Source organism: Polistes fuscatus, unplaced genomic scaffold, assembly GCF_010416935.1.
Source record: "Polistes fuscatus isolate 324 unplaced genomic scaffold, CU_Pfus_HIC Scaffold16, whole genome shotgun sequence".
NCBI classification, from domain to species: domain Eukaryota; kingdom Metazoa; phylum Arthropoda; class Insecta; order Hymenoptera; family Vespidae; genus Polistes; species Polistes fuscatus.
This window is the reverse complement of record NW_025113064.1, coordinates 1,930,451-1,945,478: the sequence shown is the minus strand read 5'-3', so window position 1 is coordinate 1,945,478 and position 15,028 is coordinate 1,930,451. Positions and strand designations below refer to the sequence as shown.

Below are 15,028 nucleotides of genomic sequence, written 5' to 3'. Positions count from 1 at the left end.
TTTTACATACCCGAATTCTAATATTGTTTGCTTTCGATTAACAAGAGGATTTTCTTTTAATGATTATTTTCAAATTTGTTTATTTCTAAATCTTCCTGGAAACGTTGCATCCAACTGCATCCAACTGCATCGAACCGTATTATCGAGCTCGTCGATAAGAATTAATAGTATAAAAAATACTAAAATTTTATTTCAATAGATAAAATATCATAGCCCGATTTATCGAAATATAATATACTAAAAGTAATCGACGAATAATATTCCATCTACCGTTATTGATTTAATTAAACCGTATAAAATTGATAATTAAATTAAAATTCTACAAATTTTGTTCCGGCTAAACAATACCAATCGGCGTATAAAGTTTATTTTATAATAACAATAAATTATGTTTTATTCAACGTTAGGTGCATGTAGAATATTAACGATCCCATACATATATATATAATAAACATGTATATCTAATGAAAAAAATTGATTTCACCTGTTAGAAAAAATATATGTATACGTATGTGTATAACTCTTCTCGGACGATATTCAAATGAATCGTTTCCTTTCAACGAGCCGCCCTCTTTTTTCCCTTTTTCTCTTTTTCCCTTTTCCCTCGCTTATTTTCACTGCGTTTGATTCATAGCACCGGAAAAAGTCCAGATGGATACGATACGGAGTCGACGTACGCTTGCTGGAAAATATCGACGAACAAAAGCGTTCGAACCTACACGAGTATCGCCATATACACACGTATATCTATGTCTATCCGTGTTGCCACCCACTATTAACTTAATTTTAGAATTCTTACAACTCTCCTCTCTCTCTTTATACATATATATATTTTTTTATCTTCTTGTATTTTTTTTTTTGCCATGTGTATATTTTGTTCTCTTACCTCTCATTTTCTCTTTAATACTTATTTTCATTTTAAATTTTACTCCTTTTCTTTCTCTCTCTCTCTCTCTTTTTCCCCGTATTTCTCCGTATTATTTTATTTTCATTTCTTTGCCCCATTATTATTTTTATTCTCACTTTCTCTCTCTTTTTTACTCGCTCTTCTTCTCGCGCATACCCTGTGCCTAATTCTCATTCTAATCCTCTCTCTATTCCTCGTATTCTTCGAATCATTCTTCTTTCATTTTTTGGTTTATTTTATCTGTTTATTTGATTTGATGATAGAAAAATAGACAAATACGAGGGAGGTATGGAAGCGTAACGTACGCGTATCTCTTTGATCTAGGCCATCCAGTTAGGCCATCATCCAGTTAGGCCATCCAGTTAGGCTTGCACGTACGGTAGTTTGGATTTTCCACGATCGTACTCAACCTGGTACTGTAGTATGCTTCGGTGAATCATGCCTGACCTTAATTACGATTATTTCGAGAGCATACGAATTAACACTAGCGGCCCTTTTACTTGACAGCAGTTATAACAAGCGTTAACTGACCCTGGAAAATATATCACTCGTCTATCTCTTCATCTCTCTCTTTTATTCTATTAATCGTTCTTTCTTTCTTTTTTTTGACTTATCAATCGTCCCGATCATTTTCTATTTTATTAATAACAATTACGAATGGAAAAGAAAATTGTAAAACTTTCGTATTTCCATGAAAAGTCATAAAGAGTCGATGCTTTTTGCAAAAGCGGTTGCAAAAATAAAAGAAAAAAAAAATGAAATGAATTTTCCGTTCGTATGAAATTTGAAAGGAAGATCCTTCTATTTCTTTCGGATCGTTCTCTCTTTTCAATATCTTTCTCGTAAAACCACGATCTCCTGTTTGTCGATTCGTAGGAAGAAAGTTTTTGGAATGTATGTAACTCGGTATGTATTATATTATGTACTTTCCTCTACTTAATGTTACACACCACGAAGAAGACAAATATGAACTTATGTTAGTTGCCGACGTCGCGAATTCTCCTCTCTCGCTTTCTCTCGTCGATCATAGAATTTAATATTTCCCGTGCTTAAACCATCTCCCTAGATCGCGTAATTTAATTCCACCTTAATTTACAACGTAAGCCACCTAACTTGATTTACCTTGAATCGCTTCCAAATTGTACATTAATCATTTTTATTACGAATTGTGTAAACTTGTAAAATAAATTACATATATATATACACATATAAGTCTAGGAAGATTAATAACAATAATCACGGGAGCGATTGGTTTTATTTAATATATGTAAATATTTGTCGAGAGTAGTCACTGTACAGGTGTGTGTACACTATACATATGCAAACAAGTATAATCTGTAGCACTTTGTAACGCGTTTCATTCATCTCGGAATTTGAGATGGAGGGAAAAAGTCGAGTTGCGGAGTCCCTCCCACCCCCGTTTACATAGAAGCGCTGTTTTTTCAAGCATAAGAGGAAAAAAACAAGAAAAAGAAGGAAAAAAGGAACAGACGCGTAGGTGGGTTTTTAATAGACGGCACTGATCTAACCCGTGCCGCGAAACGAACCAAGCGGAATAATTGCGGCTCTTTAATTACTTACGCTCTTCGCACGCTCGACCGGGACGATTACCGTCGATTAGCGGAATCCTACCACCCTCCCTTCCACCCTCCTACCACCCACCCACTCTATAAAGCATTCCTCTTCAACCGACTTGCCGATTTTCGACGAGAAACTTTCCGATATCTGTTTTTACGTTTCGTTGCAACTTCCGATGGTTGAAAACTTAAACGCGTGCTAACAACGATCACATCGAGCGTCTCGAACAACTCGCAATTTATTTTCCTACAATTGCATCGTGTATTAGCTTGTCCCATAAGTTATTTCCGCGCCACGTTACGATTTCAATCGGTTTCTTCTATGTAAAATACTATTTTCTTTTGTGGTTTTTTATTTTTATTTTTTATAGTAATATAAATACGTATACTTATGCATATATGCGTAATATTACATACGCTTTATGCATATATTATGTATAGTCATACATAAATATATACATTTTGCAATTTCAATTACAAACTAATTTAAAGTAAATTACAAAATATATGAATTTTTAAATATATTTAATAATAATCGTATACACGCGCGCACACAAAAGCATGCACGCGTGTGCGTATTAATTAATAATAAGGTTTGAATACGATTTGCGCGAGAGTTAAAAGGTTTTCACTCATTACGAGTACCTTATAATTCTATAATAATTAACATAATAAATAATAATAAGTATCTATTTAAATTAAGATTTTGTTTTAATTCCGATTAAATCATTTTTAATACTCGTTATTTACTACGAATTCTATCAAATTTAATCCTTTTCTCTTTGGTGGTTATTCTAAAACAAAAAAAAGAAATAAAAAGTATGGAAAAAGGTCAGTCGAAAGAAAAGTTTAGTTAGAAAAGGCAAAGTTCATTTGATACGTCCAGGTGACGCTCAGGATATCAGAAAAGTTTTCCAAAGATTTTCACTTTGGTCACTTTTCCTACAATTTTCTTTTCCTCTTTCTGTCTCTTTCTTTCTCTTATTGTCAGTATAATACAATCTCATTCATATTCTATTTCATAGTTTTATAACATATTTCAAATCTATATAAATAAATGTTAGTTTATCTTTTGAAGATTTTAATCGAATATCTCCTAATAATAATAATAACAATAATAATGATACACTATACATAGGGTTGCATTTATTTATGATAATTAAAGATTTATCTACGTTTAAACGATCCCCGATGAAAGATTAATCTATATTTAAACGATTTAGAAAATTAATTATCTTCATAATTCACATCTAAAAACAATTACCTCTTGCCAGTTGGATTCATCGCGGTTCAATAATTGACGTGTAAATAGACGCATAGAAAATATTAATTACGCGATAATGGGTCATGTTAACAAATCATTTTCAGCCTAATTTCGATCTTATTTCGATCATTATTCTTTCTTTCACTCATCCATCCATCCATTATTTTTAAATATTCGAGTAAAAAGATAGGAGAATAATAATTTGAAGCCAAGAATTTCGAGCTGTACGATAAAGAAATAAAATAAAAAAAAAACATCTGATATAACAACCATAGTCAGTACTGCTATGCAACGAGAGAAGAAGCAGAAGCCTTTTGTTCGTCCAATTTAAAGAAACGAAATGCGATCGTTATCGCGTGATTAATCGCTCAGTATAACAGCCTCGAACTTATCCTACCATCTTTCTTCTTCTCGACGTTCGTGGAATAGATTTTACGTTTTCTCTATCTTTCTTTCGTGTCTTTCGTGAAAACAAGACGTTCGTTTTATGCTAACAAGATAAGTACCAATTATGTATAGTGACTCTACGGTAAAATGAAAATCATATTAAATGATCGAAGTTATATATATACACGTGCACGAGACATTTCATTAAAATATATAAAAAGAAAACAACAAAAAATAGGAACAAACTTTCCTCCGAAATCAATATTTGATTATTCGCTCTGTTGCCGATGTACATCGGTTGTCTTTCCTTCTCTTTCTCTCTTTATCTCGTACAAAAGTTTTCAATGAAATTTCTATTTGAGATGTACCGACCTCTTTTATTCCATTGGACTGGTGACCGAGCGATCGCGGATTTTTTGGTTGACAAATAAGCGATCCTTCCTCTTTAAAAGTAGGAATGAAAGCGAGAAAAATTAGGGAGGGAACGAAAACAAATCGATAAAGAATGAAAAACATCGAGAAAATAAATATTGTTGTTGAAATTTTTAACCGATATCAAAATATGCCGATCTTTCGGTTTTCGAACTATGCGGGGGTGTTTATTTTAACAAAAACCTAGGTAGGTTTTTATTAAAGTAACCATACTCGCTTAGTTGCCAACCAAAAAATCCGCAATCGCTTATTTGCCAACCGAATAAGAACATTTCTAATGACTTTCCTTTCGTTTCTTTCTTACTTTCCACTTTTCTTAATTACCAGCTCCGATCCCTCATTAACTTTGTTCGTTTAATGTACGAAGTATCTCTCTTTCTCTCTCTATCCGGTAGCTCATCCCAAAGATAAATTCGATTAAAGATGCAGAGAGAGAGAGAGAGTAAAGGAATAAAAATAAAAATAATTTAAAAATATATAAATAGAGTTGTGCGTGCCAAAGGATAAGTCGATGAGACAAAATTAATGGGACGAAGAGAAAAAGAGAGAAGACTCGATGATGATAAGGGTTCGAGATTTTTTTTCAAATAAATAAGGATTATAATTAGTCGAAGTCAAAGTTATCTGTATAAGGTGTAGCTTTACTCTTGATTTACTTTGAGACGATGTTTAATAAGTATACTTAATTAAAATCTCATCGTTATATAAAGCAAACAAGTAAACTGTAATTTATTTGATCGCTCTTCTTCTTTTCGTCTTTTATTTGTCGTTTGTTTAAATAAACAAGAAAGAATCGAATAATTAGTATTATAAAATGTTAACATCGTTTATCTTCGAGTATATGTAAAATATGATAGAAACAAGAAGAAAGTTGATGAATGGAAATATTAGATTAGTTGGAACTTATCCTTCCATTATCGTGATCCATTTAAGAGAGGGATATCGTGCTTAGACTAGATCTATCAGGATACTTAGGGGCAACTTGTTCTTGCCATTAAAGGATCCAAAATACTGAAGTTTACAACATAACGTATAGTCCGAACATTAGCCTACGTCGAATCATAATTACTTGGGTTTTATACCTTCCTTAAGGTATAAAGGCGCGTCTTACCTTAAAGGTTTCCATTAAAGGTAACCTCCTATACCTTAATTTATGTTGGCACGGTTGCCTTAGGACGAGATACTTCCCGTCGCTGTTCTCTTCGTCTTCGGAAGAAACTAATTGATTTATCTAGTAATCTTCAAGTTATTTCATAATATAAACAAATAGATATTTCATTGAACTTTTTAATTAATGCTTTGGGTATTTTTATTCTTTATAATGTAGTCGAGGTAATCAAATTGTAGAATTTATCGGACGCGAAGAAAGTAGATTTTTTTGCCCCGGTAACATTTCAACGTTTCGCGTTTCTAACTAACTATTTTTCTCTTATTTCTTTTTTAAATGTTATTTTCTTTTGCGCGTTCCCCTTTCTTTTCCCTGACGTTGGTTTTAGAGAAAATTGTTCTTTCCGCATGATAGTCGTTTCACGTGAAACGAGGATACATCCAGATTTCATAGGTCTCACGTCCACGGAATATCCGTTAAATCCTTTAGGAGTAGCGGCAGGAGGGAGTGGAAGAGCAAAAGGTTGGAAAGGTGCATCGCTTTGCATCGGAAAGTATACCGTAAAGTAACTTGGATCGATCTATCGTTCTCGATTACGTGCTTCCTCTATTCTTCAGCTGTATCCAAGCAGCTTGTATTATCTCGATGAATGGTTCACCTTAGATTATAGACCGTTATCGAAACCCTCCTTCTTCTTCTTCTTCCTCTCCCTATCTTCTTCTCTTCCTTTCTTTTTGCATTATCGCGAAAACTGTTTAAAAAACCATATACAAAGTATCGAAGATTTTTTTCTCGAGCAAATTTTACGAACCTACGTTAGGCAGGAGCCATCGATTATCCGAACTTCGGTTATCCGAATATAAAATGAGTTACCTATGCTACGTACTTATTACTTATACAATATTCCGATCAAATTTTCTACGAAAAAGAACAAAAGTGAATTTATAAAAGTATGCTAGAAATATTTTACTCGAGAGTTTATCATCGCGCTTTCGTAATATTTAAATAAAACTCGCAAAAATAATGCAACCAGTTATTTGCGATAAAAACTAAAGGTAAAGAAGAAAGAAAAATATCTTTTGTAAAATTGACTACGCGCGTGCTCGCGCGTATAAACGTTGGAGAACAAAATTGTTACTCCGCGTTTGTAAGTTTTTCGTTTACAATTTTTCATATTAGAAAAATCCGGAATGCTTCTCGTTTAGGTACAACCTTAGGAAAATTAACTCGAGTACGCTCGACATCTCGTTCGTTGGTGTATTACAAGCAGTCTGCAAACACCTCGTTAAATATCGGTTCGTTTCGTTCAACCAACATTTCTCTACGAATGTTACATTTTCTCTTCGCTCGAGAGTGTATTCGCTAATATTTGTCGAACATCATGTTGCACCAACGTTGAGAGAAAGAGAGAGAGACGACAAAAAATATACGCGCGTATGTATATACTCAAAAGTATATAGGATTCGTGACTTTTACCTTTCATGCGGAATATATCACGTACGCGTATGAAAGTAATGCATTTATTTAATATTATTTATTTTTCTCTCGCTCTTTCTTATATAAAATTTCATACGCGTATTTTGACATATTAATTTATACAAAATACGTAGGGAAAAAGAATACAATGTTGCTTTCATCAAATACTTTTTGCAGGAAGGATTTTCAAAATAATTTGAATATTCTTGTTTAATGGTTTTTTTTTTCATCTGCAAATAAAAGGGTGAAATTTCATTCGCGTTTAATAATTGACTTTGTTTCGATTTATTTATAAAAAAAAAGAAAAAAATGGGGGAACAATATTTGACGATAAATAAATTTTCAAACGATGATAAAATAAAAACAAATGAAAAATAATTCGAAAATAAATGTTTCTCTCTGTTCGCGTAAAAAAAAGGGAAAAATTGCGAATAGAACTCGCGGTAGTAATTAATTTTACGGTTACTCGTGGACAAAAATTGACGAGTAAGTAAATTATACGCGCGTTCTTTCTACTTTCGTTTGCGAACAAAGTACTCGCGTGTAGTAATAATTATTGAAACGAACGAAAAATCTTTTCCTCCTCGAAAACAAAGAAAGAATTTTGAAAATCACGACCACTGTAACTTTAATATTTATCTCTTAGTAAACGGTAAACCGTGAAAAATGATCATCCCTAGTGTAAACTTTGTCGTAACACGGTATGGTGTCACTTTTACATTTTTTATCTTATTTCCTTTTGGAAAAAGCAACGGTTCATTGCGCGCGTTACGTACGAGTACCTTTTCTCATCCTCTTGAAAATATTCCCTTCTTCTGTTTCCTTTGTACGCGTACATAAATGTAATATACCTGGATGCGAACTATGTACGCTATTAAATTTACTAAAAAGTTAACCAAACTGTGAAAGCATATGATCTACGAGTGGAAACGAGACGAAAAATATACTTTGAAGTTCGATTAGAAACGTTCTATTACGCAAAATTGCAATTCAAATATATCCTAACAACGAAAATATAGTCTTCCTGGGATTAATCATCTTTTGCTATCTTAAAAAAAGAAAAAGAAAAAGAAAAACCAATCAAATGAAAGATACGAACGGTGAAACGACTCACTTGGTATAATATTTCTATCTGTTTTCCACTCTCTCTCTCTCTCTCCTTTCTCGTTGGTTAAAGTTTCGCATTATGCATGCACAGAGGAAAATAAATATGCGCATGCGTGCGTGCGGTCGAAGGATGCGGTTTTCTCGCGCGAATCCACGCTTTTTCTCGCAATTCATATTTAAAAGGGAACGCGGTTTACATTTTGTTTCCGTTGTAGACGAGGACGAGGACGACGACAACGACGACGAGATTCAAAGAATGCAATTATGTTCAGCTTCTCGACGTAAAATGTCTTTCCCTTTACGATCAAATCTTCTTTATTTTTCAATGTTTCCCGATCTTTATCTTCTTTCCCTTATTTTTCCTCAATCTGTTTATCCATCTATCTTCATTCATTTATATCTATTTTTCCGTCAATTTACATTGACTTATTTTCAATATTCGAATAATGAAAATATTTGTGCGCGTGGAATTTCGTTGAAATTCCAATTTTTCTTCGTAATTTTTCTTTATCCATTTAATATTTTATGCACCCATTTGTTTATTTAGACATCCGTTTATTTGTCTATGCAGCTATCTATCCATTAACGTATTTACTTATCATTTCACCTAATTATCTATCTATCTATTTATCATTTAATCTATGCAATTATTTATCCTTCTATTTAAGAGCATTATATTAAGGAGCCTGCAGCTTTTGTGTGAAAGAGTTTTATAAATAATATATACAATTAAATATTTATCTATTTCATAATTTATGAAAAAAAGAAAAGAAATCAACGAATCTTCCATTCTTCGTTTTCTTTCTCTTTCTTTCTCCTTTTGTTTCATATCTTCTTATTTCTTATTCAATAAAATTGTCTACCTTCCTTTTTATCATTTTACCAATTCATTCGACTCGTTTAGACAGTAGGGAAAATCCACGTGGAATTAATATATTTTTCTCTTATACACGTTTATACTTATTACACGCGCATAAGGAAACATTTGACATATAACGCAACGTTATTTTTACATTAAAAGATATATTTACTCCGGATCTTTGAAGTCGAACAAAGTCGAACGAACTTAATTGAAAAGTCGACTGAATATTGAAGAAAATGGGGAAAATGGGGAAAATGGTTAGGAGAGATATACCACGAGTTACGATGGAAAATGCAAACGAATTAAAGTACGACGGACAGAGGGAAAGAAAGAAAAGAAAAGAAAAGAAAAGAAAAAGAAAAAGAAGATAAAAAGAAGAATGAGAGAAAGAGCTTTCAGTGAGCTTTATAAAATGCAAGAGAGTTTGAATTTCTTACGAGCCAATATTAAGAAAACGTCTTCTTTCCCTAATTTTTCTTACCTTATTTTCTTTAATTGAGAGACACCGAAAGTATACGGAATTTTTGTAAAAATAGGTAGATAAGAAATTCATAGGATTTATAATTATAGAAAAATAATATGCGTGTGTGTGCGCGTGGTGAGAAAAAGATTCGATTAGGTTAACTCGTGTAATACACACGCATCCGGGAAATAATTTCATTAGCATAATAGTTAGTGAAATTCGCTGACAATTAACGGAGAATAATTTGGAACCTTCAAAGTCTCTCGCCATGTATTGTACATATTGCGCATGTTGTAGACCCTTGATTCGTCACATGCCGGCGGCCTTTGCGTGTTACTGACATCCTGAGCGGTTCGTTTCATGTACAATTAACGTACGTAATTATTCGATCCATTGCCTCTCAGCAATTTTCGGATCTAAGGATGTTCGACAAATGGGACAGATCATGATTGTTAATCAACTCGAATTTATTATCATTTTAAATAACTTTGCGTTACGATGCATTCATTTATTTTTGATTCTACGCGTGTACAAACATTAATGCGATACGGTTCGTTCTTCTTCCACTTCTTCTTAATTTCTACAATTATCGTTTTATTCTATCAACCTTTCTCTTTCATATACGATCAGACAAGAATGAAATATGAATCAGATATAACCGTGTTATAATTAAATGAAATGGATACCACGCTTGTCGACGCGTATAGAATCGAGTTATGAAAGGATACCAAATGCGGTGGCACGTTTCGATAATCGATATCGAGTAGTATCATCGGACGATCCAATTAACAAAACTAACGATCAACCTTTCCCAGTTGCATTCGCGTATACCTACAAAAAGACGAAGGTATGTATAGAATAAAAGAAATGAGAGAGAGAGAGAAAGAAAGATTGAAAAACTTGTACATTTTGGATCTAAAAAATAATCGGAAAGCAGTATGAAATTCATATAAAATATGATTTATTCATTAAAAAGTAAATTGATATTCAGATTTGCGACCGGATAAAATAAATAACTGGAAAGGTTTGTACGTTTAGCAGTTTAATAAATACTCTTGTATGTCGCGCAGGATTGCGAAAATTTGATTAACCTGACGTAAGTAATAATGCTATTATTACTAATAATAAAAGTTTGTACAATGGTAGTAGTAGTAGTAGTAGTAGTTTTAGTAGAAGGGAGAGGATTATTTGGAGTGGAAAGAAAGAAAGAAAGAAAAGAAGAGATAGATTGGATATATATGTATACACGATGAACAAGTTTCAATGGATTCAAAGCAGAGAGTAAGCTCGTTTCAAGCGTAAATAATTCGCAGAGAATTCCGAAAGGGCTTGCAAGTTTTCTTCCATCTCAAAAAGGAAGAGAAAGAAAAGTGGGAAAGAAGGGGAAGGGGAAAAACGATCGAAAGAGAAAACCATGGACGATGAACTTGGAAATCTTGATCGTGCTCCATCGGCCCAGAAAAAGTCTCAAACACTCCTCCCTCCATCCAATAGCTAAAGAAAAAGGAAATCCGGAAGAGAAAGAAAGAAAGAAAGAAAGAGAGAGAGAGAGACGGAGAAAGCTGATAAACTCGATAGGCCAAGAAAAAAAAGAAAGAAAAAGGGCTGAGAAGGAGCTTGGAAAAATATTTAAAGAAAAAAATAAGGTAAAAGGAAACTAGAGAGAGTTGTAAAAGGATCTATGCGCGAGGTGCAGCAAAGCTGCAAACTATCGTCAAATCTTTCCTATCTCTTTCTGTTTATTCGTTAACAAATCTTCCTTTATTTTTTTTTCTCTATCTGTCTCGTTTTCTTTCTTTCTCATAACTAAGCACCCAACGAAAAATAAATGAACCATTAATAATTTTCTCTCGTGGTAAACTAGAAAGTGGTAAACTAGAAGGACAACTTTTATTCGATTCGCCACCGAATTATACAACTCGATTGAACTTTAATCGTTCTGTATTTGACGCCGTAAAAGGGGGACACTCGGTATACGCTATCGCATACTTATACACTTAGTATATACGTGTATACGTATTTGTACCGGTAAGGGTTACACTCGTATCGAAGTAAAACGGTTTGCGAAGTTGAGGATTACTTCTTGTCAATACCATAAACTCGTAAACGAACCATAAATGAGAGAGAAACAAAGAGAAGAGTGAAAGTGATAATGACGGTAAGAGTGAACTAAAAAGAGAGAGAGAGGGAGAGAGAAAGTGAAAATCGAAACTCTTCGAATTAGCGAGAATCGTCGTCTTCATTTCCAATTTAATCGCGCGGATGTTGTATCGGTTTACAAATTACAATTAATAGACTAATCGAATCCCGTTGAATATATTTAACGATTCGAAATTTTGTCGCGTCTGGTTTATCTTATTTTCCTTATTTATTTAAAATCAACAATTTTTTCATATTTTTCGAACAAACGTATTGTTAATCGTTACGTCGATGTATCGTATTATTTTACTCGATTATCGGATCATTTTTAAATTTAATCACGAACGGTTCTATTTAATTATTACAAATTATTTTAATATGATTTCAATAATATTTCGTAGAAATGAATAGAAATTATTATCTACGGTAACATTTTGATATATTATTAAGGGTAAATTAAAACGAATGAAGCAGTGCATTCAATTAGTACAAAATTACATAATTATTATGCGCGCATAATGAAGAATTTAAACTTGACGATAAACCATTAGAAATTTTCACAACGAAAAAATGTCTATAATCGTATTAAATTATATGCGTATTACGAACCACCCTGCATTCTCGTAAAATAATGAATAATAAATAAAACTCGAAGGAGCGAGAATAAAGAAAAATGATTTTGATCGTGAAAAATGTATATTAAATTTGCCGAGTCGATATAGATATATTTATCATCAAAAATGTTTCTACATCGAATTGAAATCGTTAAAATAATGGCGATATTTCATCTATGTGGTACAAAGTATCATAAATCTTAAGAGGATGTAGGGTTCGTTCGATTGTTACGGGTAGTGGAAGAACGGACGTGTAGATATTACATACACATACTCCTGTTGTAAACGATAACAAGACGTGCCGAGAGAAACAGTCTTTTGCTTCTGAAAACGATCAGTCATTGTTCAACTTTCCAAGGAAATTCTCTGCAGTTGTGCACTCTTTCACCGCTTACATAATAGGTATAGAGAATGAGTAAATAGAAACTGCTAGGATATACGTAACACGAGGACTGGGGTGTCCGAAAAAGAAGAACAAAATTTATACCGTTTCTTAATAAGATCGATTAGATGGAAAACGTTTATTTATAAATAATCAATGATAAAATATCTCTTCTAACGACTAAATATTTTTTCTAACGACGAATATATATTTTCTTTTCAGAAACTAACAGGATGAAACGAACGTCGATGATATCTAACAATTTCCTGCTACGTGTCGGCCTCTGTGCTCTTCTGATTGCTGCCAGTTTAGCCGCATCTACGAGATCTCGCAGTAAGAAGAAGGTAACGAAAGAAACGAAGGAAGTGAATATCTGCGACATCCAAGGCCAAGAGGCACCGATATTTTGTTACTGCGATACGAACAAGTTAAGAAATGCAACGACTGCGAATTGTTTGGTGTTGAACAAATTCAAGGTAGATGACCCCATGTGGACCTATTTCATATCTCAGATTCATCTGACGAAATTAATGTTCACGGTTCGCGCATCCGGTGCTCTCGATTACGTACCGACCAATGTTCTAAGGCAATTTAAAAATCTCAAGAGTGTTACATTCGAATATGCAAAACTCAACGAACTTGCCGAACGATCTTTCTCCAATCTCTCGGAAGTTACCGAGATCAATCTCAGCAAGAACACGATCGCTATTCTGAAAAAATATGCTTTTGAAAATATGAAGGAATTGAATGTCATCAATTTGGACGACAACAGGATAACTGAAATTAATAGGTGAGTTTTGCCTTTCTTATATCGTTCATTGATCGGATAACGAAATATATAGGATTGTTCTGTAACTGGTGTTACGCATCGAAATCGATGATTTTTCATTGTAGTTCATTTTTCAATTCCATCGACGAAAAATACAAGAAGCTGGGGAAAAAAGTATCGACGATATGAAAAATAAAATGTTCAAAAGTACTGTCGTTAATATGGTAAATAGAATGTGTATGAAATATATGCGAAGTCATTTGAACTCTCGGTAAAAGCCTATAGTATTTGTAGGTGAATACATGCATTTCGTATATATATGCACGTGTGTTAGAGAAACACAAGAGTTAGTTATTCATTGCTAGCAGTGGTTCGCACGAAACGAGAGGAGCCACGTATTTTTTACACCCCAAGGGTGACACACAATTTCCGAAGAGCAGCACTCAAGGGCTTAAGGGATTCGTGCTTTCATTTGTTTTCCCTACGGAAGAGGCTGATCAGTCTTCTTTATTAAAAAAAAAAAAAAAGAAAAAAAGAAAAAAGGAGAAAAAGGGAAAGAGGGTGGGAGGGGGAGAAAGAAGGGGAAGGTGTGACGCGCTTGCCAACAAGGGTCGAGGCATCGGCACTCGATGAAATTGATGGGAATAAAAGTTTCCTTAACTCGTTGATATAGTCATCGATCTACTACCCCTTCTTCTACCGAAACAAGAACAGAGGGAGAGAGAGAGAGAGAGAGAGAAATAATGCACAAACACGGGCGGAGTCGATTTAAATAGTTCTTTTTTTTCCGCGAACATCCATCATACGTTTCAATCGATTCACTATCATCCTCTTTTACTCTTCTATCAAATGTGACGCGTTGAAGAAGAGAGAAAGAGATGGCGCGATCCGAAATGACGATGATACTACGAGTGTATCTCTATCGTGCAAGATGAAACCAAAAACATGATTCGCGACAGTGAAATAGAAAACGTTTTCCAAAGAGATATGACAAATGCATACGCATCTTTTCCCTTTCCCGTTCTTTTGACACACTAATACTCCTAGACGTTTCAATTTTTTTTTTTTTATTCTTTTTTTTTGACAGATGCACGCGTTCATTTCAACTATGCGAGAGTACACGATCGTTTCATATATCTTTCTTCATAACTTTCTCTCTGTCTCTCTGTCCCTCTTTTGCTTTTAGTTTACGTTCAGATTCTAATCTGGGTTATCTTTATCTAATTTATACCTTCCTATTATTATTCTATCCCTTTTTGTCTAATTCTTATTCTGTCTATCTCTCTCTTTTGTTTTATTTCCCTGGCAGGTAGATGTGTTCGTATTTCACAATGACGTCTTTTCGATTACATCAAAGCGTAGGTGCCTACGGCAGCACGTAATATCTGCCGAGGATGTCTCTGCATCGCTTTCAAGTCGTAAATATTCAGATGCAATACTTCGACGGGGAGATTAAATATGCAAGCCTGAAAACTATTCTCTCTCTCTCCCCCTTTCTCTCTTTCTCTCTCTCTCAGTCCATCTGTCTATTGCTCCCTAAT

The 15,028-nt window shown here is 33.8% G+C and overlaps 1 protein-coding gene across 5 annotated transcripts in view; it reads left to right on the top strand.

The window, feature by feature from the left end:
* LOC122514858 (connectin) overlaps positions 1–15,028 on the top strand; it is a 163,066-nt gene that overhangs the window by 79,133 nt on the left and 68,905 nt on the right. For all 5 annotated transcript variants that reach the window (XM_043631946.1, XM_043631945.1, XM_043631947.1 and 2 more), the window contains one exon: positions 12,941–13,508. In XM_043631946.1, coding sequence (XP_043487881.1) covers positions 12,952–13,508 — 557 coding nt within the window. In that variant the 5' untranslated portion in view covers positions 12,941–12,951. The remainder of the gene's footprint in view (positions 1–12,940; positions 13,509–15,028) is intronic.